Here is a 26,484-nt window from a genome sequence, read left to right on the forward strand (position 1 = left end):
CATCATGGGAAGTCTCAAGAAAGCAACATTGAAACTATTTTCCTGCCTGGAATGAGTGAGAATCTGGAGTGTGTTACTGTAAAGTGATCTCTTTCTCATCTTTCCATTTAATTAAATTTTTTAAAAAAGTGCTCACCTGGGTCTGGTTATAGGCTCCCAGGTAGCAGGGGAGAGAGATGTTCTGAATTAGCAACACAGGGCAGGACCTCCCAACCATAACCCCAGGATGGCCCTCATCCCATCATTAAACTTATGGGCAAACTGGAAAAAGATGACACACCAGATTATGCCGCTGCAAGACAGGGTTACGGACAATACACCCAATAAACAAACCCAGGGCTTTAATTAAAACGTCCGAGCTCCTTCGATGTTTATCTTGGTGCCAGAGCAGGGCTGGGGAAAACAAGCAGCCTGGCTGATGTTTACTTACCTTGAGCTATATCGAGGCACTGCATGGACAGCATCCAGTAATAATAGGCAGCGTCATTAAATCTGCTCTCTACCACAGCATTGTGTGTGAGCTGCTCTAGCACCCGGACTGCTTCCCGCTGCCGCCCGGCCTTGTGGAACGCTGCAGGGGCACAAAAACACACAGTTTGGGGAGTGGGATGGAAATCTGCAGGGCTTGCAAGGGGCTGCTGTAGAAGTAGGACACTCACTGGGAGCATCTGCAGCACTTTGTCGCTGGGATGCGCCTCTCAGGCCGAAGGCTATAAATAACGGAGGCTACATCCTGAAAAAAGTGCAGTGAGACACATTCCTTTCTGGCTGGGAAAAGGCAACTGACTTTGGAAAAGCAGGGCAGAAAGAAAAACCTCAGGGCCAAATTGCAGGGCAAAATCTGAGGATGGCACCAGTGAGGTCTTACCCTCACCCCATTCTGGGCCGGGACAAAGCTTTGTGACACCCAGCATGACACTAGTAGCACCTGACAACTGAACAGGTTTGGTGGTTTACAAAGTGTTTTTACTGCTGATTCCTCATTGGATGGTCACAACAGACTTATGAAGGTGGAAATAAAGTGGCATACCCAAGGTTACAGAACCTAGCCCCATTCAAGTCCTCCATCAGTCTTCAACTGTGTGCTTTTTAATGACAACCTTGAAAAATATGGCTCGACTCTAGCAACCAAACATTTGTGAACACGTGCAAAAAAAAAAAAAAAAACCAACAACAAAAAAACCTCTCAATAATTTTTATATCCATTTAACAGAAATTTCCTGAATCTTGACTATGTGGCCAGACCCTCAGGAAGTTGGGGGCTGCCAGGGAGGCATGTCTAGCTGTGACACTTGCTCACATGTGAGCACTCAGATGATCCAAATCCTCTGCTTTAGAGAAGGAAAAGGTCTGGCCTTTGTTCCAAATCTCATCTCCAATCTCTTGTCTGAGTACCAAGTTACTATGGCGATGGATTCTTGGAAGGGCAGACACAGACAGATGGATAGGTTGATGTGTTTTGCCCAAACATGCACATACTTCAGCAACTGGGTGCTCTGGAAATGCTAAAGCAGAAGAGAACATGCTGTCTTTCAATGGGGGCTTTTAGCTGAGGAGCTCCAACAGGGAGACATTTGTTCCGCAATGTGTCCGGAGGTGGCAACTGTTACCATATAGAAGTGTAAATGAGATGCTATGGAATACGACACACCCAGCTTCAATTAGAAGACTTCCTAAGGAGGCAGTAAGACCTAGTCACAAGAATCAGGTTCCCAGGCAGACAGATCCTGGTCCAACCCTGGCTCTGCCATTCTCTCTGGCTTTGTGACTTTGCAGGGCACAGTTAGCCTCGGTGTCTCTGCAGGGCTGCTGGCGAGGTTCTGGGTTATGTAGTTAAGTGCCCAGCTAGTGCCTGACACAGAGAAGGCAGTCACATTTTAAAATTGTTATTACCAGTTAAAGCTCTATGCTTCCTTTTGCTCCTATCTCGGATATTGCCATATGTGGGGTGCAGCCCACTTAACCGGTAGAAATGCCAAGGAGCAGAGGACACCTGTTTATCTGAGCCAAATTACTGTTTGCGGTAGAGGAAAGTGGCAGGTGACACCATGCCGGACACTCTGTGGGAGTTCTCATATTTTGTCCCCACCCCAGCCTGGCTCAAATTCCCACTTGCTTGCTGTGGGACTTCAGGCAAATCCCTTTACCTCCTCCAACCTCAGCTTTCTCATCTAGAAAACAGTACCAACATCACAGGGCTACTATGAGAATTAAGTGGGAATCTACATCTGAGTGTACAGTGCTTTGCTCAGAGAAGAGACAGGACCTGCCTGAGGTCCGGAGGCAAGTGAGTGATGGACCCAGGTGTGTGTCCAACTCCAAAGCTCATGTTCTTTCCATTGCTCCCCAGTCTTTCACCAGGAAACACATCACATTTACCAGGATGAAGTCATCCATCTTCAGACCTGTGATGGGAGGGGCTTGGCAGCCTTTCTAAAATGTGGGTCTTGGCAATACCATCTCCTGCTCCTTCTGCAACGTGACAGTCTGTGTGGCCTACCTTTCTGGGCTTCCTCAAAACGATCATTCTCTGCTAGCCACTGAGCGTAGGGCACATAGATGTCATCCTTAAATTCGGGATGCTTCTCACCCAAAGCAAAGGCCTGGAGGAAGGAGCAAATGCATTCTTAAAAAAGCAGCCCCCACAGCCCCCATGAAAACATGGCACTTGGCTGAATCCATTAGGGATGTGTCATATTTTGCCAGGCTGACAACTCAGAGGGGGAGAGTGCCTCCCCCTACCACCACCCCCAGAAACGCAAAAACAAATCAGCTCTTTGAAAACAAAAGGCAATTAACAGCAATATGCAAGCGACTGGATTCAATAACAACACAGTCTGTTTCTGGACCACAGAAGCAGCCCAGAATCGGAAACATTTTATTTTGAGGGTTTGCGTAGGCTCCTGTAGCGCTGCAAACAGATTTCTTTTAATTGCAGATGACACCTAAGGAAACAGAATTGACATTATCATCATCACTGCTTATTAGCTGTCAAAGATGACTGGACTTGGTGCTGTATGGGACCCAGTCACTGCTTTATCTAAGCCCCAGAACCACCTGTCAGGCCAGGAGAAGTGGAATTGAGTCACGGGGGACAGTATGTGGCAACAGGGAGAAAGTTTGCCTGATGCATGATAAGGACTAAGTGTTTCTAAGATGCTCTAATTTATGCTGCTTCACAGATCTCCTAATAAATTTATCCTGAGAAGCCATTATTGCCTCTGTCCTTGGCCCCACCTCTTCTCATCAGTAACCTTGTCACCTCACCAAATGGAGCCACTCAGAGGGGAGAGAAGAGTCAGACAGCTTTATTCAGAAAAGGTCTTGCTGTGGCTCTGTAAACTAGACCTGAGCGGGTGGATGGGTGGGTGGGGTGGGGTGAGGACCATGGGTGCAGCCCCTGATCCTCTCAGGAATGAGTCCAGGTTAGAGGGAAGAAGGAAGAGAAATAGCTGTCCTTGAAATGGCTCTGGCAGCCTGCACCTGGAGAGTATGGGTGACATTTTCTGTCAAACGGCACCCAGCAGGTTTTGAATGTTACACAAGTGTGTCTCCATGTCAGAGATCTATCAGCCTGTAGTGCTGGTCACAAGCAGCTCAGACCAACAGCAGGCACAGGGCTGTCCTGCTAACTCCCACATCCCTGGTGTCTGTCACAGGGCCAGCATGAAGCCAGCAGTGCATATTTTCTGAATGAATGAATGAATGGGCCTCTAACACCGGGCTCAGAGAATTCAAGTGTTAATCTCCTAATTGCCAGGCCAATGTTCATTCTCATGCGGGCAGCTGCTCTCCATCCAAAGCCCAAAAAGCACCCTGTGGTCCAGGGCTCACGTGGGGCCCTCTACCCCATGAGACATGCTCTGCCCTCACCTCATCCCAGCGCTGGGTCTCCACATGCAGCTGAACCAAGGACTTCAGGTCACCGATCTTCAAGTAGGTTTCAGCAGCATAGCCAGGGTTATCCAGCTTCTTGAAGTAGTAAGCACACATCAGGAGGGGCTCCCGCTCGGCCTTGTCCAGTTTCCGGGCAATGTCAATTAACCTGGAGAGGTAAAAGCATGGGGAGGAGATAGACTCCTTTAACAGGAACCTGATGGAAGAAAGCAGCGTGGGCTTTTGGGTCTTCCTGAGGGCAGGCTCCATGTCAATTCATGTTGATGTCCCCAAAGCTCACTATGGTGCCATGGCCCCTGGTGGTTATTAAATGAGTGAATATATAATCCAGAGACATTGCCCAGTGACCAAGAGTAGTTGCCTGCTAAAGGACACTGTCTCCCCCACTTTGTGTGTGCCTTTCACAGAGTCGCTATCTATCCAGTAGTATCTGGGGATAGAAACAAACATCTACTGGTCATCTACTGGTACCAAGCACAGCACCATGAGCTTTCTCATGTGTGATCTCATTGAATCTTCATTGCCCTAACAGGCACTATTATTCTCATTTTACAGATGAGAGGGCTAAAGGCTAGGTAGAGGTTAAGTGCCTGCTCAAGATTTTGCAGCCAGGAAGTGGCAGAATGCTCTTTTCACACCATTTCAGGAATTCTCATAGGAAAGCACGGGTAGAGGCGTGAGAATCCTTCAGCTGACAGGACTTTAGAGGAAGAGGCATGTGTGGAGCCTGCTCTGACCTCTGGAAGAAAGGTCTCTTGGAAATCTTGGCTGTGCCTCTCTTGCTGGTCAAGGTGCTGACCACAGGGGAGGCAGGGTGGTGCCACAGGGACCACTGGGGCTCACCACTTCTTCCCAGTGGTAACTGGCCCTCCCACTACTCGTAGGGACATGGGGTGGGAGTGGATGAAACATGCTTGTTCCCTCTGGTCAGGATGGGTTTTTGGAGTAAAACCAGCTTTCTCGGGGGAAAGGGGCTCTACCCAGCTTGCTCTTTGTGAAAAAAGAAGGGGAAGCAGCTGTAACAGATCCCTGTCTCAGACACAGGCAAGCTCGGGGAGGCCTGTCAATCTGCACTTAGAATAATAATGGCATCTAAAAATAACATTTCTCAGCAGAGAAAGAACACATTTTTAGGGAAAGGTGGCACGTCAACCCCTTAGAGCCCCCCCAGCCCCACCCATCAAACCAAATGTCCCTGGAGAGGAGGCACCTTTTATAGCTAGACCTGAGAAAAGGACGAACATGCTTAAATATCTCTTTCCTGAACTAGTTAGGTATCTCCAGGGTAACCTGATACATGTCAGTTGCAAATGAAAGTGACATGAAAAACCAGAGGGGAGAGAGCAGGGCCACAAATCTGCCTGGCTCTCTCCTGTACCACTCCTTCCGTGAAAAGAATAATTTGGTTGGGGGAGGGCAAGATCTGTATCTTCAAGAACCTTCGTTCTTGTACAAGAGAAAGATGGGGTGGTAGGTCACATACATATGGCATGTATGTGAGGGGCATACATGGCAACTACATGGTGGGGTTCAGGGAAGTGACTTGGTTATTAACCAGCCCTCTCCTTCCCCAGGTCCTGCCTAGGCCACCACTACCTACAGACCACAGTGTGGCTTCCAGAATGACCAACAGCCTGTAGGGCTCAGAATGAGCTACCCTCAGGAGCTGCTCCCTCACCTGTTCTTTGCTGGCTATGGCAGTGTGCACCTGTATGTGTACACACACATACACACATGTGCACATGTGCATGAGTGTGAAGTCTACTTTCCTTGACTGTGGGAGGAGGAGGTCTTTCCCCTGGAGGTCTGATGCTCTAAGAGTCTCAAAACTGAATCCATCGTCTCTCTGGGCAGGCCCACTGCATGCCCGCCTCTCTTCTGGGCAACTCCTGGTTTGTGCTGTCCTTTTGGCCTCATGCCCATCCCCTTCCTACCACCCTCTACTTAAAATTCAAGGCTCTTCATGCAAAGACCACATCCATGGTTCCTCCCATGAGAATTCTTGTCTCCTTCCCTGGTGTGCTTTAAAAGCATTCTTTTTCTTTTTTAGTTCCTACCATTACACATATTAGGGGCACTAGAATCAGCCAGGTCAGTTTGAAGCTCAGCTCCATGGTTTCCCAGCTGTTTTGCCCTGTGTGATCACCTGGTCCTTGAGCCTTGGTTTCCTCATTTGGAAGCTGGACATGGAAACACCACAGCTTAGGGTGTGGGGGAGAATCAAATGCCTGTAAGATATCACAATATCTGGCTCCTACGGAAGGCTCAGTGAATGGCAGCTCTAATGCCTGGGTACCTCCCCCTATTTTTCCCCAACCCCTGACCCTTTCCCCAGGGATTCACTAAGCCGCTCAAAGGCAGTGACTGCCTTGTTCAATCTCTGTGTCTCCCAAAAACCTAGTTACTATTACATTTGGATTATGTATTTAGAGAAACATTTTTTTTCCCCCTTGTCAGTCAAAACCAAGAGCTGACATGACATGACATGCTGCCAAATGCTTCTTGGGGCAGAGACTGAAAACCCACGTGTCAACCCAGCCATGGTCGCCGCTGATCTCTATGGCCTTGACGTGCTCTCCTGCTGAGATGTACATCTCCACGGCAGCTTTAGGCTCATTGATATTTCTAGCCCAGTCAGCCTGTTTGGTGATTAGCATCTTTGTTTCTTTGGGGTCTCCAGATCCAAGGAAATCCTGAGGAAGCACAACAAACAAAAACACTCTGGATTAGAACTTCCTGCTGCCAGCATTACGTCAGGCTGCCGAAAGCTGGAGCAAGGAAGGGCTCTGTTTGGCTGAAGTAGGCATTCAGGATGCAAGAGTGAGCCCATCGCTGTATGGTTGACTGGGGGGCAGGCAGTCCCAGGTGTCAGGGAGGAGTGGTCATAGGCTGCCCCACAGGTGCTCCTTGGGAGTATGGGACAGTGTCAAGGACTACAGCCCTGAATGTTTCCTGCCCCTCCCACTAGCAGACATTTGTTCTTCAGCTAAACAATACTTTCCAGACTCTTTGGAGTACTGTACACAAACTCTGCAGTGTTGAGGTTTTATGATCAGGTTACTCTGTCTCTCTCTCTCATACAGTCAGATATATGTGTGACTATTCCCATATAGTGACTCTACAATATGGTTGCCTAATTTTGAATATCCAGACTTACAATCTTTATTCAGATAATAGGGATGATGCCACATGCCTTAGAGTGAGGCTAAGCATGTGGTCCCATAAACCTAAATGGACAAAATGATGTACAGAGTTCTAGGGGAGCCCCTCTGTGCCCTCTCCTCAACTACCACCACAGTAGAAGCACTGTTCACATCTGTTTTCTGATTCTGTTCACATTCTGTTGCCTGAACTTAGGGCATCATCCCATTTGCTTCTCCCCCCATTATGTGCCTAGAGCAGATAAGGACCACAAGTGTTCTTGGTTAGTTACTTTCCAACTGGAAGATATCAAATCCTGTTCTGATATCGGGTCTGTAGAGGTGGGGCAGCAGGAGGCCATGGCGGGGGGTGGTGAGATGGGGGGAAGAGGCCCAGAGAGAACCTGGGAAGGAAGAGGTAACAGGGGGCTTCCCTGACTGGCATCCCATGGCTGGCATCCCTGGGTTAGCACTTGAATGCGTGAGAAACAGCTTCAGAAAATCACCTCTTTTCAGGATATAGTTACCCCAAATAAATACATGGGAGTTTGCCATAGTTGAGGAAGCTTTGGTGCTGACATTTTTAAAGGTGGGGCTTTTCTAAAAGGGAAATTAATAGTGTTTAGAGCCTAGACCTGCATTACTAGTTAGAAGTCGTTTGTCTTAGGAATAACGTACCCTGCAGAGAGTGCACTGTGTCAGCCTCACAAAGTATAAAAAAAGCATTCCTTTCCCCATGATTAGCACTCATTTGTCAGGAAAGTACAGTCAATGTATGCTAAAAACCCATTTGAACAATTAGCTCTCTTTTTTTCCATTTGCTTTCAGGGTAATTGTGTAGCCCCTAAAATAATATATTAGATGGCCTAAGACAACCAACTGTTGTAAGGGGAGGAAAGGGCATCATTTACCCTGATGCTGGGGAGCCAATAAAAGACAGGCCCATCTCGCTGGTCTCTGGTCTCCCTGGAGTTCACACAGGGGAAGAGGCTTAGAAAGCATGCACTGACAATCTGAAGATGCCTAGTTTAGACCATTACAGACACAGCCTTTACTCTTGGCAACTAGTACCACATATACTGTTTATGCAAGTGCAAAGCTGGAAACTCTGCTAACCTGGTTGGTTAAATGAGGCTAGCAGCCAGAGAAAACAGGCATCATAAGAGAACAGAAATGTCCTTCACAGTGAGTGCTCAATGGACTCAGGGTGACTATAGTGAGAAGGGTCAGAGGGTGTGAGCAAGCCATAAATTTGGGTCATCAACAAGGAGACCAGCCAGACACACAGCTCACAGGCTAGAAGGAACCACCTCCAGCCCAACAGCCCAACTCAGAGAGCTCTGACCTAATTGAAGCTGAGTCTAAATGATTCCTTCGAGGCTTAGCAAACTGGGTTTTCAAGGGTTCTTTGGTTCCATGAAGCTAATTTACATGTTATCTGGGGCCATGGCAAAGACTATGTCCTGGAGTGGACAGAAAGAGGCTGTGCTGAGTGATGAATGAGACTAAACAGTGTTCTCATGCTTGGTGATTTTGATAAGGACATACTACATAAGAGTTAAGAGCATTATAATTCCCTTTATCACCATATAAACATGTCACTTATCCGGAAAGCATACAATTTATTTGTACGTGGGAATGTAATTTAAAAATTTTCTGAAAACCAGATTGAATCTTGGGAAGCAATTTTCAAGTAAACAAAAACATGCCATGTTAATAAGCACTGTATTCCCCCCCACCCCCCAACATAATGTGTATGTACACATTTCCTCAAAGTCAGACTATTGGGGGGGATTGAAACAGAACCAAACTACTTGGAATTGCGATCAAAAACTAAAACCAAAACAACCCCCAGAATATTTACCTTCATAGACAGGCAGACCAGATGGAGTGTGTAAGTGGGCTGCATTTCTGGATGGGAGACTGTGGGTGCACAAAGCCCACCCAAGGTGTGAGGAGGGGCCTCAGTGTAGGGAGAGGAGTGGGGATCATTGGGGAGAAGCCTGAAGACTAGCCACTCTGTGGTCACACTTAGCTCCTCTCATTTTCCCAGCCTTTCTATAGTTTGGCCTTTGCAAAGGGCTTCCTCATACATTATTTTGTGCAATTCTCAGAACTGAGCTGAGCTATAGCTATGTCACCCTCTGAGAAGAAAATGGAAGCTCAACAAAGTGAAGAGGCCAGGAAGGACCCACAGGAAGAACCAGGACTCACACCAGCTCACCAAATGCGAAGGTGAGCACCACAGCTGCCTACTGGGAGGTTTCAGAGGCTCCAGGAAAGGCTGCTGGTTCTGAAGAACCACCACATCCTGCCATTCCTAATGCCCAAATTCCACTCCTAGGGATTCAATCCTTTAGTTAGGTTTTGTCCTTAGTTTAAATGTTGTTATGCCCAGGAAAAGACATACTGATTTAGCTGTTCTCAGTATGAATGCAGTGTTAAATAGCGTGTGTGCGTGTGCATGCGCATGCGCATGGTGGGAGTATCAGGGGAGGGTAAAAAAGTGGAAGAGGACAAAGTGGGGGAACCTCAAGCACTCGGATCTGGGGTATGGGGTGAAGGAACCATCAAGGTGAAGACACAGGCTAGGACCAAGGTGCTCATTTAGATATTAATGACCAGAAACTCTGTATCACATCACAGTCACAGAGATGCAACCTTCAGCCCCATGATCTCACAGGTGGAAGATAAAAGAGCATAACCATCTTTGGGAACAAAAAAGGAGAAAAAAAAATGGGGAAGATTTTCCACCTTGAACTTGTGAGCTAGATAATTACCATTAATAGCCACTAATTGGTTGTGGCTGATGACTCACTTAATAACATTCTGAAGCCTATCCTGACAGTACCGGGAAAGGCAGGTTAACAAAGGCATCTCTGCGGAAGGAAGAGCCTGGTTGCTCAGTGCACCCAAGACTCTTTTCACCTTTCATTAGGCTAAACTACAAATGGCTTGATGGCTGGGCTCCCTAGTGGGACTTGTTCTCCCATAAACCATCAGGAGCCTGCTCTAGGCAAACCCTTGTCATGTACCCAGATCTGCTAGGGACTAACCTTAACAGAGGATCTGCAAATGCAAGGGAAATCACCACAACCACCCATACAGATACACCCCCGGGGTGACAGGAAGCACACTGTGCTAGTACTGGAAGGAAGGGACTCTGTCATGGTGTCTCCAAAGCATGGTCAAGAGCCTAGTACCAATCAGAGAGCCGACCCTTAGTAAACTTTGGGTGAAGTGAACCATACTGTCCCGTATAACAATGGTAGAACCAACTTGTGCCTGAGAATACTGATTCTCGATGGCTTCTACAAAGGCTTGAGAGAATTTGTGGGAGAAAGACCTGAAGCCCTGAACCCTGAACACTTAATGAAAGGATCATGCTGGTTCAGGCTCACTCTTCAGATAGTCCATCCAGCTCTGTCACTGACAAAGGTCTGAACTGTCATACTCTCTTGTCCCTCTAATGTCAGCCTAACAGCTGAGTTTTAGGCCAGCTTGAACCAGTGGCCATTGATGGTTCCTTTGTTTGCCAGTTTGCCCAAACCCTTTCTAACAAGGCAGTTGCTATTTTCCATCCATATCACTTCTTGGGGTAAACATCTTGGGCAGCACAGTGTTAGAACACTGGTGGGTTCCATGTTGCAGCTTGGGCCCAGGATGTGGCTGGATTACCTTGGCATACTCAAACATGCGGAGGTCAGTGTACATGTCAAGTGCGAGGTTCTCGTGTCCACTCCTCTTATACAGTTTGGCGGCTTCATGGAACTTCCCCTGGTAGGAAAACACATCTGCCAGAAACAGGTCATTGTTGGTCTCTCCCCGCTTCTTCCTCTCCTGGAAAAATTAGAAGCACAGGAAATAGCCTCTGCAGCCATGGCAGGAAGCAGCCTTTACAAAGGTTAGATGTTGCTATTTCAAGTTAAGCCCTTGGGTCTTTCTGCTGGAATCTCCATTTGGCTCCTGGGCTGTTGTGTCTCTCACCTAGGTTTCTGGTGGGAATGCCTGAAAACAAAAGCAGATTTTTTTCCCAGATGAATGAAGATCAAAAGTAATGCAAACTTTTGTTTGTTTAATGGAAATTCCTCAGGGTTGCTTTCTTGTATATTCTTCCAAGGAAACAACTGTATAATTAGGATTGTATGTATTTTTTGGTAAGATTTATTTATTTTAGAGAGCAAGAGCGTGCATGCATGCAAGTGGGGAGGGGCGAAGAGAGAGAGAGAGAGAGAGAAAGAGAATCTCAAGCAGACTCCCTGCTGAGCACAGAGCCAGATGCAGGGCTTTATCTCACTGTCCATGAGATCATGACCTGAGCTGAAATCGTAAGTTGGGCGCTTAACCAACTGAGCCACCCAGGTGCCCTTACATGGTGTGTATTATCCACTTGTTGGTGGCCCCTAAGCTCCCAAGATCTCTCATGTCCCCAGGTCTGCTTTAGCCGAGATGTGACCCATGATAATGCAGACAAGCAAAAGTTTAGGGTCTCTTCCCAAGAAGGAGACTAACAAAACAGGATAATGAGTCTTCATACATCCCTGTCTCTAAAGAGAAGGTGAGTCACATGCTGAGCATCCACTAGGTGCTGGTTATGTACCTCCCACAAGGACCCAAGTGTGAGTGGTACCACCCAAGTGTCACACTGAAGGAAGCTGAGATTCAGAAGAGAAGCAGGTCAGGATCATACAGAGCCAGCATTTGGATTCAGTCTGTCTGACTCTAGATGCTCTTTGTACCACATAATACCACCTTTGGAAACAAGTGACAGTCCCCAACAACATACCTGCATGCACACACACAGATGAGCCGCACTGAAGATGAAGAGAAAGAACTGGCATACTCCTTCCTTCCATGTTAGGGAACATTCATTAGTCTACAGCTCAAGTATTTGTAAACACTCAATAGCACCCAATCTCTCATCCCCAGCAGTTTCCTTTTGCTTGTTTTCTAGCAAGTGTATCACAGTGGAGGAAGATGAGACATTGAATCAAACTCCCAGACAAGGTGGTGACGTTTTAACAGCTGGAGGCAACATGCTTTCCCACTGACAGAAATAATTTTTTAAAAACCCAAAAAATCCCAAAAAAAGCAGTAACACCCCCCCCATAGTTTAGACTAATCAGTCAAAAACACCTAACTCCTAATTACAAGGAGTGAATCAAAATCTTGCAGTGAGATTAAAAAAATAAGTTTTACTAGGCATGGAATTTAGGCGTAGGCCACAGAATACCACCATGATCAGTAGAAATGATTTACATATATTCAATATGTATGTAGCCATATGGGCAGATTCTCTTCCTCCTGCTATCAGTATAGTTATATCTCCCCTACCCCAAAGGAGCCTAGCAAGGAACCTTGGTTCTCTGGAATAATGCCAAATGCCCAGAAGCTACTAAGGCCTCAGCGCAGTCAAAATGGATCATCACTTGAAAGCAGTTTGCTCTTTTTCAAAAGACAATTCTTACAAGTTTAACCAACTACCTAGCTCATAGCACACCAGAAGAACTAGTAAGACAGGACCTCAGTTAAGACATGATAAATGGTGAGCAGTGGTCTTCACAGAGGTCAGTTACTTTTACATAGAGAACATGTTCCACGACTTCAGGTTAAGGCCCCTAAAACCAGACCAGTGAATTCCCAAATGCCAGCCCCCGAGAGTAAGCAGTACTGGGCATTACTAGTAGACGGTTCTTCACACATGCATGTAAGCAAGCAACGGAAGTTACAGATGCTCCGTATGACAGTACTGGGGGAGAGGGCAGGTGGGGAGGGTGTGCATCAGAAGCAACTTCTTAGATAGCAATACGGCCTCGAGTAAAGATAGCTTGAGCTTGGGAATTAGAAGTGGCTTTGAGTTCCAACCAAGCTTTTGCCTATGGACCCTTGGGGACGTGACATAGACTTTCTAAGCCTTAATTTCATTATTTATCAAATAGGAATAACACAGTATTTGTGCTTCATTAAGTCAGTGTGAGGATTTAAAATACAGCTGACCCTTGAGCAACATGAGTTTTAGGGGCACTGACCCCCACACAGTTGAAAATCGAAGCATAACTTTGCGCTCCCCAAAATTTAACTACTAATAGCCTGCTGTTGAATAGAAGCCTTACTGATAACATAACCAGTTGATTAACACAGATTTTATGTGTTGCATGTATTATATACCACATTCTTACAATAAAGTAAGCTAGAGAAAATAAGATATGTATTTTTTTTAAAGATTTTATTTTAAAGTAATCTCTACTCCCAATGTGGGGCTCAAACTTACAACCCCAACATCAAGAGTCACCTGCTCTACTGGAGCCAGCCAGGTCCCCAAGAAAATATTATTAAGAAAATCAAATAGGATGCCTGGGTGGCTCAGTCAGTTAATCATCTGCCTTTGGCTCAGGTCATGATCCCAGGGTCCTGGGATAGAGCCCCATATCCGGCTCCCTGCTCTGCAGCCAGGGGCGGTTGCTTCTCCCTCTCCCTCTGCCTGCTGCTCTTCCTCCTTGTGTGCTCTCTCTCTCTCTCTCTCTCTCTGTCAAATAAATAAATAAAATCTTTAAAAAGAAAAGAAAATCATATAGAAGAGAAAATACATTTACAGAACTGCTATATTTATCAAAAACAATCCACGAATAGGTGGACCTATGCAGTTCAAACCCATGTTGTTCCAGGGTTAACTGCAGTGTACGCACTGATCATGCATGGGACAGACAGCAGGCACTCAACAAGTGGCGACTATTACTCAGCTGAGCAGTATGTGAGCTCCTGCAGGCCTCTCTTCCACACAACTCTGCCCACGAGACTCAGTACAAGGCTTGGCCCATGACAGGTGTTTATTATTCTGAACTGAATTACAGGGACAAGACATTTGCTGCTTTCCTCCCTGATTCCATATGGGAATTCAAATGTATCTCACATTCTCTTAGCCTCACAATAAATCTGTTCAGGAGAAAAAATATGTACGCCTTTTTACAGACAGCCACAGGAATTAGGAGTATTGTCTACAGCTACCCAGAAAATGGTGCTCACAGAACCAGCCTCTTTACCCACTCCAGTCCACATGCGCCCTCCCCAGGTCCCATTGCCATGGGTGGGGAGCAGATCATGTGCATTTGGGAAATGCTTCCTACACTGGCATATTGTTAGAGCCCTAGAGGATGGTAACCACCTAAAAACCACTGCAGGGGTGAAAACCAGTTGCTGATTTAGTCCTCTCAGGAACCCTGGGAAATCGACCCATTTCACAGATAGAAAACAAAACTTGGAGAGATTAGGGACACACCTGCCTTGCCCGCCCCACTACCAAGTGACAAACTGCACTCCTTGCTTCCATGTGCTATCTCCCTGCCCCACAGCATTCTGTACCCCCAGAGCAAGGCTGTGGCCCAAATGCACAGACTCCAGTGGGCTCTAGTTATGTGCCTTCAAGGCTCTCATCTGCTAGAAGAGCTCCCTATAAGCCACTGATAGTGAGTCTGCGCTTTCTTGAGAAGGAACAACATTTTGTTTTTTACCTCAATGCTGTTGATGAGCTCCAAATATCGGAGGTCTTGTACTCTGGTGAAGGCCTACAGGGGAAGAAATAAAAGAATGAAATCAGCTGCCTTCTGGGCTTCAAAAGTGGGTGATTGGCTGGGGGTGGGAAGTCAAGCTTTAGAAAGTGAGCCAGTAAAGAGGGAAAAGAAGCAAGCATTGATTAATCGCCATGTGTTCAGGAGGGTTATACCACCCAGTGAGGCACGGCTTTATCCCTGGGATTAGTCCACACAAAGAACAGCAAAGAAGTCCTCGTTGCATCAATCACTTTGGGATTAGGTAAAACAAAACTATGATACTGCAGTCTGTGATGTGGCCTGCTTGGAGCACTCTCTATGCAAAAGAGAAAAACAGGGCGGTCTGATGCTCTGAGGCAGTGTCATCAGAGTGGGAGTGGGGAAGATGTACTGACTGAGCAGAGACTGCTATACATCTTGGTGACTGGGACAGAAAGCAGGAGACAGCTATGCTTACCAACAGTGCATAAATACAAGGCACCCAGAGCCCACAGTACCAGCACAGAGGAAGAGGAGGAGGGGAAAGCTGAGAAGGAATAAAGATGGTTTCTGGAAGGGAGGGGGAGGTTAGGGAATAAATCACTCCACGTCCCTGGAAGGCAAACTCTTACGTAAATCTTAAAAGTGTGGCTCTTGCCTTGGACTCACAGTAAAGCTAAAGACTTTAACCCATGGGCTGCTAGAAGTTTCTAGGCAGCCTTTCTCAGGAAGATTGGTGTTAGTTAACTCTCCTTTGGTGCTTTCTAACTCTGCAAGGGGTTTAGAGGAATATAACCCACCATGACAGGCTGATCTTCACATGGCTTTGCTGTCACTGTTTCTACCCAGGTGTGCTGCTTTACAATGTCCTATTTGAAATGGGCTGACACACACCTAGAGGAAGCAGCAGGTCTAGGAGTCCCTGAATATGGAATGTTGAAGAACCACCCTGGCCACTTGGAGCCTCTACTTCGCTGCATGACATCCCCCATACCCAAAAGACTTGAGGAAATAAGCAGGTCATCTGGCCTCCGGCTACCTCACAGATGACCCAATGTGACTTCATCCTGCAGGGCAGCCATCTTGTCAGGGACTGGGGATCCAGAGGTGAATATGACCTGTCCCCCGCCCCATTCAGGTGTCCATGTTCTCAAAGGGGAGGCAGGTAGATTAAACAGATCATTGAATCTCCGTGAGCTAAGAGTATGAACTAGATACCCCGAAGAACACCAATTCACTCTCTGAGCACAGGTAGTGGCAGAGGCCAGATTAAGAAGAGCATCACAGAGTAGGAACCTGCAAATGGGTATTCCTGAAGAGGGATTTTTGAAAGGGTAAGGTAGGCATCACATGAGCAAAGGAAGGCCAAGAGTATTTGTGTTCCCTGATGGAGGTCTTATAAGCTATCTTCTAGATCTGGGCTTCCTTAAAGCAAAAGGAAAGGGAAAACCTGGAATATCTGGCAAAGGGGCAGAGAGGAAAGGAGCATTCCGGTGTCATTCCTAGCTCTGAGATTTTCCAGCTGAGGGCCCCTGAACCTATTTCTTTCCTGTCTCTAGGCTCCCGATGTCTGCCTTATGGAAAGGGGCAAACTAGCTATGCCTTCTCCAAGTTCTTTCTAGTTCTGCTCTGCTAGGATTCTAGGATTTGACACTTTGCGAAATCTGTTTCTGAGTTCCTTCCACCCTCACACATTCTGCAGAGTCAGGGATGCCCTGGTCAGCGCGGTCAGAGTCACGAGGCCCATGAATAACCTCAGCAGAGGGAAGTGTGGGAACAGGGAAGCATCTGCAGTTCTGCTCACCATGGCCGTCCCGGGCGCTAAGCAGCGCTGGCCTGCCATCTAGTGGGAACATCAGTTTATTGTTGGAACCACTCTACCTTCCGTGTGCCTGAGTGACTTGGCAAAGTAGAAAAAGAAAGGCTGGGGATTTGGAATTTGGATAAAATAATCAAGCTCTAGTCTATGGTCAAAATCTTGTAGCTTTAATACAATAATTTCTATTCTCAGGGAGTGTTTGGGGAATACATGCTGGGAATTAGTGTTAAACAAATGAAGGGTTATTCCAGTTTTGTTTTGATCCATTCAAACATCTGCTGAGTACTCAACCCCATGCTGGCTGAAATAAGCTCAGATAGGTGTTTAGTTCTTGGGTGTGAGGAGATGACAATCTCTAAGGAAGACTTTAAATTTCATTCCAGGCTGAAAACAAATAAAACATAGTCAAGGAATACTTTGTTATTCTTCATTCCTTCAGGCATTTTGGTGGAGGAGGGGGCAGGAGAGGGAAGCTCCCTCCCTAGAATGCTTCCTCCCACCTCTGAATTCTTACAGCCCTCCTCTATGACCAGTTTTCAGACGCGTAGTTGACATAAGAATATAATTAAATAATAGCAATTTTACTTGTTTTAATAACAGCTAGCATTTGTATAACCATTGCTTAGTTCTGGAAGCCCTTTTACAATGTGGTAGTTAAGCTTAATGACCCTGTGTCAGGAAGACAGGGCAGTTAGCATTTTCACCATCCCCACTGCAGATGTGCGAGGATGGAGTCTATAAGAGAAGTGGCTGGCATGGGGTCATCCAGCCTATATACAGAAGAGCTGGTATCTGGCCTTGGTTTCTCTCTCATGCCTAAAGTCTTGACCTAGCATAGGGTGGGCATCACATACCCCTGCAATTCCTTCCCTGCATGCTCAGTAATACAAGCAAAAGAGTCTATTATCAACTGGCTCTGGGAGATAGAGAAGGGAAAAGTAGGGGAAAAAGAGTTGAAGGCCATTCCTTTCCTCCACCTCAGGTTCTAGATGAAAACCCAACTAAGAGCTGGGCTTTTTCTGATGTGTAGCAAGGGGTCAGCCAGTTTCTGTAGTTTTAATATACTGCCTAGGAAATGACACCATGATCGAAGCCATGAAGGTATGTGGGGAGTGACACTGCTGTCAGAATCAGAGAGCTCGACCATCTCTTTGATCATATCTAGCAGGGTACAAAGAAAAATAGCACTGTGTAATAAATGGCCAATACCAGTAAGTGCTCATACCAATAATAAAAGCTACCCTTTATTGCATCCCTATTATATGCCATGCTTTCAGCTAGGTGCTCTACCTAATGACAGCTAATAAGGGTGACAGCTAGAATCTATCAGATGTTTCTCCTGTATCAGGCTTTATAGACATTACCACATTAGACCTTTAGAACTTTGTAAGGATGGGGTCAATCATCACCCTAATTTTATAAATGAGCAACCTTAGAAATGAGTTACTGGCCCAGACTCAGGAGGAGGTAGCTGAGCTGACATCTGAACCCAGGCCAGTCTATCTCCAGAGCTCACTACACTATGCGTCTGCGTCTTCGTATGTCACCTGGAGTCCCTTTTGCTTCCTCAAGGGACTCTCTAAGGGTCAGATTCCAGCTCAGGCTGACTAGATGCTTACCTTCTTTGCTGTTTCAAACTCTAATCCTTCTAAAGCTTCCATAGCCAACTCACGCCAGTCAGTGTCTGTCACTCCCAAGCAAGCAATCTGGTAGGCTTCTTTGAACATTTTCCTATCCAGGTACTGGTACATCGGAGCAGACTGCAGGATTTCATCAAAAGAAAAGAATTGTTTTCAGAGCAATGGAAAGAACCAGATTCACGCAAAGCCTGACTCCAGATGTGTGTCACTAACTCAATTATAAATGCCCACAGAGAAACACCATAAAGATTAATCAGTGCTCTTCTCATGCCACACACACCACGTGCCTTCCAGTCACAACCCCCTTTCATAACCAAAACATAGCGTTCAGCAGCACAAACTTTCTGTCTGTCCTTCGCTCTACCACCAGCTTTCCCCACCTCCAGGTCTGCTTTACCACAGGATATGACCCGTGTCTAGAATGCCCTTGCTCCTCCTCACCCTCTGGGAAATACCTATTGGGCTCTGAAGGCCCTGTTAAAATGTCACTTCCTCTGGAAAGTCTTCACTGACCCCTCAAGGAAAGGAGTCTGAGTTTTCTCTGCCTTTTATCCAGATCTCAGTTGTGCTCTAATTAAAGCCCCTCTCCCCAAGTATGGGAACAACCTGAGGGTAGTGTTGGGGTTGTACTAACCTCCCCCAGCAGGCCCTCAGTCTAAGTTTGCTGGAGGAAGGAACAACCTTACCGTGAGGAAGGGATTTAAGGATGGCCTCTTACAAAGGGCTGAGAAACCATCTTACCCAAGAAACCTAAGTGATTTGCTCCAGGTTACCCAGAAAGGCACCCCTGTCTGAGTTCCCTGGAGCTGGGAACCTTCCTGCCGTCCCTCCTTCCAGATGGGGCTGCCTCACTGTGATACCTGTGAATGGTTCCTAATAACTTCTCTTCTTAGGTTTACACACTCCTTTTGGATCTGTCCCAACAGGTCTGTGTTGCAGGTTATCAGTCCCTGATTGTAGTCTGAGAGCAGAGAAGCGGCACAGGGAAGACCTGGGGCTGGAGCCTGGGGTCAGCTGACTCTGGGTTCTGAGCACTTTCCTGGCACTAGGGTATGGGGTATGTGTATGTGCGCATACATGAAAACAAGTCTGATCTGGGTCTGGCATCCTGAATAACCCAAGGCCCTACCCTTGTTTTAGGCCAGTGTGCTAAAGGGAACTGAATCTCTCCCAGACAGTAGAGATCAATCAACCAGTACCTCATGCTAATGGTTCCCAAATGTGAAGCTGGGAGTGCTGTTTTCTCCATTCAGGGCCTTTATCTTTGAACTTTCCTGTCTCATTTTTTAGTTTTTGAGTTGAAGGATTTCTTCTTCTTTCTTAGGCCATTCTGCCCCCTTACAGCAAGATGTGGCTGCTTCGGAGTGCTCATCTTTTCTCCCATACCATTCCACCTACCCTTCCTCTATTTAGTGGGATAGCAGGGTATGGACAGTGGAAAAGCTGAACCCAGGCCTAAGCTCAGCCACATCCTAGCTGTGTACTTTTTTTTTCTGGGTAAACTGATTAACTTCTGTTTAAATGCCCTGACCAGCTCACAGGATACCTGAGGCAAACAAGAGACATGCTCAGTACCTCCACTGTATTTTCTCAGCACCAACTCCTTGCCATCTCCCCAACTCTCCAGACTTGTTCCTACCCCCAACTTTCCCCCTGTCTGAAACAACCTCCCTGCTCCTCTCTGCCTTCCCAGACCTTTCAGGGCTCAGATCAAGTGTCACCATCTCCTGGAAGCTTTCTCAAACTCCCCATGCACAATGAGCTTTCCTTTCTGAACTCTTAGTGAGCACCCTCAGTTCCAATTTAGTTCTGTTTTGTAGTGTTTACTGCTTTACAATGGCTAATAACAGTAGGAACTGGGTCAGACAAAACCTGAAAGATAGGTTTATTTAACTGCACAGAAAAGAAGGGAGTCCCCAAAGAGTGCTCTAGATCACAGCTGGTTCAGGCAGCAGAGTCAGAACTCAAAGCCAGTGTTCTTTTCCCTAAACTGCACAACGTCTTGCCATGCTGAATGCCCTGTGAGGCTTGAACAGGGACTTGGACAGGCATATCAGAATCAAGGATACGATGAATGGTTAACATTTGGGCTTGCTTGGGAAGCAATCTGAGAGTGGGAGTTTTAAAAATATGCTAACTGAACAAATGCCCTCTGAGTTCTACTTTATCTCACTGTTGCATTCCAAGCATGAAGTCACCAACCGCCCGAGAAGCCTGACTAGGGCTTGCCGCCCTACTTGGCAGCTCTGACAAACCAGTTCTTGCACAAGATGATGTAAATTTCGAAAGGAAACCAGAAATCCCCAGAGTGGTTCTGATGCTTTCTCCCTCCTCTCTAGGCCAAAACCACAGGATGGCTGGAGGCAGAGGCAACAGATAAATAGCCTTTGTCTTAGGCTGCCTCTCCTAACCCTTGGCAGTTCTGACCCTGCTGCATCAGCAGGATGGGCTTGGTAAAGCCATGAGGGTTGGGGGGACTGGACGGGGACTCTGGCTTCTGAATTGTAAGGGCTTGGCAGAGGAAGCCCCAGGCTGCCCCTCTGGCTCCTCTTGGCCTGCCAAAGGCAGGGAGCAGCAAACTGCATTTATCTTTGAGGTCAGGATGGCAGTCTTGGGAGAAAAACTTTTAATCAGCATAGCCTGTTTGGCATGATTAAGGAAGACTGGATTTCTGGTGGATGTGGTGCATGGGTTTGGGATGGGGAGCAGATGAGGATTACAAGGAAACAGTCCAGCAGGGGCTGTTCTTGCCTCTCCTCCTGCTGCCACTTCCACCCACCTCTCTCCCTTCTTTCTTTCTGTTTCTTTTTCCTCAGGTCTGAATTCCACTAACATTTATTGAATAACTGCTCTGTGTCAAGCACTAATAATTTCTTCACAATGAATAACAAGTACCATCAGCTTAGAGGAAGAAGCGGACCCCAGCCCCAGCCTTTACAAGAAGCCAACTCAGGCTTTCAATGACTGTGAAGGTGGGGAGATCCTGGCTGGGCTGAGGACAGAGGATCTTACTGTCCTCCCAGCCCTTTGAACCTTCTCTGAAGCCCCTCAATAAAATGATTCGATGCCCTCCACCCACACCCAGAAAAATGAAGCTGAAGGGCAATCTAGAAATGTGTCTAAAAATCTCTCAAATGTACACGACCTTTTATCTAACACTTTCACTTCAAGGAATTCACACCAAGAAGCTAAGGTGGGCTAGGTACAAAGATTTGGCAAGAAAGAAGCTATCTACAATAGCAAAAAAAGCAGTAAGTAGCGAAAATGTCCAACGAAAGGTACTGGTTAAGTAAGCTGTGGAACATCTATGTGTAAGACAAAAAGCAGTCATTAAAAACAACGTGGAGGTGGGGGCAGCAGGGAGGCAAGTGTGGTTATAATAAAAGGGCAACCCAACATCAGAGATCTCATGGGTTGGTGGCGGTAGTGACATGAACCTACCCCAGTGAAACATTTGTTCTGTAGTTTTGCAAACTATTAGCAACGGGTAAGCTGGGCAAATTGTACAAAGGATCTCTGTATGATTTCTTACGATTATAGGTCAATCTACAGTCATCTTAGTATTTTTAAAATGCTAGAAATACATTTATTGAGGTGGAGTCATGCTTCCAGTAGATTGCCAAGAGAAAAAGCCACATTGCTAGTTGATAGCCAATAATTCATACAAAGTGATGGGTCTGCAATATGTAAATGTTAGGTGAAATTGGAAGATGGCAATAAAGGACAGTGAATAAAAATCTCTCTTGTTTGTGGTCCACATTCAGTAAAGGAAGTACAGTAAATCAGGTTTCATTTATAGGAGCAATATTTATAGATAAGAATCACAAAACAATATTTATAGTAGATTCCACTTTTGTTTAAAATGTTCATATAAAATTGTGTACTTGTAATTGTATATTCTGTATATATTACATATACATAGAGAAAAGGCCTGAGTGGGTATGTTCTAAATGTTTAAGACCGATTCCCTCTTGAGGCTGGGATTCTGAGGGCTAAGCCTCTCCTTCGTGCTTGTCTCCACTTTATGGCAGTTCCACAGTGAGTATGATTCACTTGGGGAGCAGACAGGCAGCTGGGACAGCTGGGATTAGGCCAGACTCGAGCTGAGTTGCCAATCTCTGCCCTCCCATCTATGTTTCTGCCCTCCGGTTTGTGGCTCCAGGCCCCCATTACTGTTCTGGCCTCCTACTTGAGGTACTTGTGGTTCCTAAGACCTCAGGCCCCTTCCCCATCCCACCCATATCCTCTTTCTCTCACGCACACCACCCCTGCTCTTGCACTTGCATACACCCAGCCGCACTCCCAGCTTTGCTGGCTTACTCCACTCTGCCCCATGCACAGCTCTCAGTGAAACACACTCTGAAGACAGACAACCTTGAATACCCTCCCTGTCCCAACCAGGAAAGGGGGATCAGAAAGAAATGGAGGCTCAGTGAGGTGGAGCTGTTTGCCCAAAGACACACAGGTTGTACAGGGTGGACCCAGGGTTTCAGGTTCTAGTCCAGAGAACCTTCCATGACATCATAGCTGCAAGTCACCTCTCTTCCCTCTCCCCTCACCATCCATCCCCCAACCCAATGCATCTGTGAGGGGCCTGGCTTTCCTGATCTTGCCCTGACACTCACTGCTGAGAGCTGACAAGCGCCCCGGTTACCTGTGGCACCTCCACAGCCGACATGGAGAAGACATGGAGGCAGAAGATCTTGGAGCCATTGTAGCCCACCACAAAGCCCTGTAGCTTCTGCTGGTGTACGGGGAAGGTGCTGGCTTTGATGTTGAGGTAGCCTCCTCCTGAGAAGCAGAGCATGTCCTCACACTGGGTATTCCAGGCCACGCTGTTAGCATTTGGTTCCTGAGGGACAGGGATAGTGAGGACCCTGTGACAACACCCCGGCTTTTGGTACCATTCCTGCACTCAGTCAAGCACTCTTTCTAAAGCCTGAATCACTCTAAATCGCTAACAGTGGGAGGGGGGAAGCGAGGAAACGGAACTAGAAGAAAAGGATAGAAGCACAGAGGCAAAATCCTCTATGCACTTGTTTATGTTAGAAATGTCTTTAATAAGCATTACTTTCAAAAAAATTATTATCCCAAATATTAATTAATATTAGTGAGAAAATAAGGGTATACACAACTATGTATAGAAGATTTAAAGGGATATGTTCCAAAAAATTAACAGTGATTGTTTAGGGGTGGGTGGAATTGTGGATACTTTTTATTTTTTAGGTTTTTTGTTTGCCTGAAATTTCTTTTGGTCATGAACATCTATTTTTTTTTATAATAAGAAAAAAAGTATTATTTTTATATTAGAAAATAATGCATTATCTCTGCATTTAAAATTCTCACACTGTAGAAATACAGTCACCCTGGGAAGCACCGCCTTCCCCCTACCTTCTTTCAAAGTTTTCTGCTTAGCTCCGGAACCCCAGGGACCAGCAGATGTTCATACCTTTCTGCCTAGAATCTTTTACAATGTCTGAATCTTTTATAATGAGCCTGGATTGCTTTTATAATGAGAAAAAACAATATAGCTGTTTTCATTTGCAGAGGGCAGGAGCAGCAGAGAGAAGAAAAAGACAGCTGGGAATGTTTATGTCTCCTGGCAAAGTCTGAGAATTACCTTCCCTAGCCTATGACAGAACCCTCAGTGGGAATGGGGAAGGACACATGCCCTTCCATTCCTATATGGTTCTAGGCTCAGGCCCAGATTCACAACTGGGGGCCTGCTAACCTACGTACAGGAGGTGGCTTTGAGGCTGCGAGAAGTTAACAGTTAGGGCCCTGTTTTGTACCAGGCGCTGAGCTAGGTACTGTGGTACATTATTCAGTACCACAGTGAGGGGGCATTTACTAGTTCCATTTCAGAAGTGAGGAAAAATTTAGGCTCAGAGAACTGTACTGACTTGCTGGGTATCACACAGTAAGTGGTGAGGGCAGAACTGGAGCCCAGGTCTGTCTAAAGACAAAACCTGTGCTCTTGTTTCCCCCTTAAGCCCTATGCCCTGACAGAGATGTAAGCAAGCTGTTATTTGCTAGAGTTAGCTTAGGCTAGCATTAGCCGGGTAGCCCCTTCCAACTGACTGAGGCAGCTCCCTACACTCCAGCATCCCTCTGCCCTGCTAATTCTGCTCCCAAGGACAAAGAGGAGCCCTGAGAAGGGCATCTTGTTCTACCCATTAAAACTGGGAGACCTACTGTGGTTGAGGAAGCCAGACAGGGGAAGTTTCAACTTCAGTGGGGGAGCTTGCTTCAGCCAAATGGGCCCTGACCTCTTACAAAATCCTAAAGAGGCAAAGAATGGCACCGAGTATGGCAGAAAGCTAGCCAGGAGCTGGGCATAAAGCCTTTGGGCTCTCTTCTCCAGTGACATACTTCTACCAGACATAGGACCGAACAGTGTGTAAACAATGCTTATCTCCTAAAACAGTTCACATTCTGTTGGTTCTGAGAGCATCCTTGTGAAACAACTAGAAGAGAGGGCTTCCCCTCTTCCTTTCCCTTCTTTCAGATGACAAAACTGGTCCTATTTCTTTACTGTGTCTTAGGTCACTTACAGATACAGGCAGACCTCCAACTGGCAAGAAGCACTTTTGCGGGGCGCCTGGGTGGCTCAGTGGGTTAAAGCCTCTGCCTTCAGCTCAGGTCATGATCCCAGGGTCCTGGGATCGAGCCCCGCATCGGGCTCTCTGCTCAGCGGGGAGCCTGCTTCCTCCTCTCTCTCTGCCTGCCTCTCTGCCTACTTGCGATCTCTGTCTGTCAAATAAATAAATAAAATCTTTAAAAAAAAAAAAAAAAAAAAAAAAAAAAAAAAAAAAAAAAAAAAAAAGAAGCACTTTTGCAAAAGAATCATCCTCACGTTAACCAATGCACTGACAGCCTATCAAGTGCCCCACTTAGATTTCTTTCTGTTCACAGAAAGAAAGGTGTTACTTGCCCATCTTACCTATGAGGAAAGCAAAGTTCAAAAAGGCTTACCCAGCTCCTGCAGCTCATGTGTGGGAAGAGTGGGCTGTGCCCTGGGACCTCTTGGGCTCTGTGCCCCTGTTCAAAGCCTACACTCCTACACATCACTGCTCCTCCCAGAGACCTGCCTGGGAACCAGAGGGTGAGTGCCTCCTGCAGGGACTGGGAAATAGAGGAGGCGTCAAAGGATTACGTCCTAGAAACTCTCTGGGATTTCACCTGAAAAAGCAGCTCCTTGGTGTGGATGTCATACACCAGGCATGTGTCATTTTCATCCACCACAGCCAGCTTGTTACGGGAAGCACTCATGTCCAAGCAGCGCACGGCTGTGGCCTGCTTCAGCAGGACAATGGCAAAGAGATTGTCCACAAAGATCTTCAGGATCTGGTGAAATTTCAGAGAAAAAAAAAAAGTGTGAGTCACCATGGCAACAAGACCCTGGAACTGCGCCAGGCTGTTGGAATCCCATGTGTTCTATAAGAACAACTCCCACTAACTTCAACAGAGGCTCCATGCAGAGAAAAGGACTTATTGAAAGAACAGGAGCAGGGGCTTATCCTTAGGAGACCAGAAATGTGGTTCATCAGAGGTTGCCAAAGTAATGATCAGCCCAAGATGTGACAAATTCACTTGAATGTCTGCTTGACTGGGGATTTGTTAACAACATTACCCAAGCTGTGGGATTAGGAGACACCATCTAGTGAGATATGAGTCACAAAGATAAGAAGAAGCCACTTTAAACACTGACAAGACATCCGGTATAACCATAGCAAAATAATGATGATGATGAGAAGGATGATGACAGCTATCAGTTATTGACTATTTCTGACAGCCCTCTGAAACATAAGGTATTATCCTCATTTGTAAAACCTGAGCCTCAGAGAGGCAAAGCGACCTGCCCAGGGTCACACAGCTAGTGAGTAGCTAAGCACTAACATGACTGCAGGTCGACATGTCCCCAAAGTCCATGTTCTCAAGCCTCACACTGGAAGTGACAGCAGACAATGAGAAAGATACAGACTTTCCATCCCTTTGGTATTGCTATCCTGCAGCCCCCACTAATTTCATACTCCATGACTTCTGTCCCCAGGAAAGGCCTGATAAGCTTTAACCATAAGCCATCTGCTAGACAGCTTGGCTCTCAGGCTAATGCAGTTATATTTTCACTTTCATATTTCCATGTAGCCCACTTAGAACTTTTCTTATTTTGAGCAAAGAACACACACACAAATCTGTTTAACTTTGTATAACCTAGATTTTTCACATCTATATGAGCATTTTTCTTAAAACACCTAGTAATAGCCTAAGGACCAGCACCCTCTAAAACACAAGCTAGAACACACTGCCTTAATCCATTCACTGCCCTAATAGGGATGTGACCTAAGAATAAGCTCTGCGTCCCTCCCTAGCCAGCCACTGAAACTGTATCTCTAAAAAACATCCCATCTTCTGCGTGCCCTTAAACTCACTGATCCACACTATAGGAAGGCCAAAAGCTA

The 26,484-nt window shown here is 46.4% G+C and overlaps 1 protein-coding gene across 1 annotated transcript in view; it reads right to left on the reverse strand.

Moving 5' to 3' along the window:
* IFT122 (intraflagellar transport 122) overlaps positions 1-26,484 on the reverse strand; it is a 63,214-nt gene that overhangs the window by 11,445 nt on the left and 25,285 nt on the right. The window contains exons 12-20 of the mRNA XM_080818643.1: positions 25,205-25,369; positions 22,677-22,874; positions 18,002-18,142; positions 14,546-14,599; positions 10,716-10,877; positions 6,424-6,590; positions 3,874-4,045; positions 2,501-2,603; positions 431-571 (exon numbers count right to left, since the gene is read on the reverse strand). Coding sequence (XP_080674769.1) covers positions 431-571; positions 2,501-2,603; positions 3,874-4,045; positions 6,424-6,590; positions 10,716-10,877; positions 14,546-14,599; positions 18,002-18,142; positions 22,677-22,874; positions 25,205-25,369 — 1,303 coding nt within the window. The remainder of the gene's footprint in view (positions 1-430; positions 572-2,500; positions 2,604-3,873; positions 4,046-6,423; positions 6,591-10,715; positions 10,878-14,545; positions 14,600-18,001; positions 18,143-22,676; positions 22,875-25,204; positions 25,370-26,484) is intronic.

This window comes from Martes martes (assembly GCF_963455335.1).
Source record: "Martes martes genome assembly, chromosome: 1".
NCBI lineage: Eukaryota > Metazoa > Chordata > Mammalia > Carnivora > Mustelidae > Martes > Martes martes.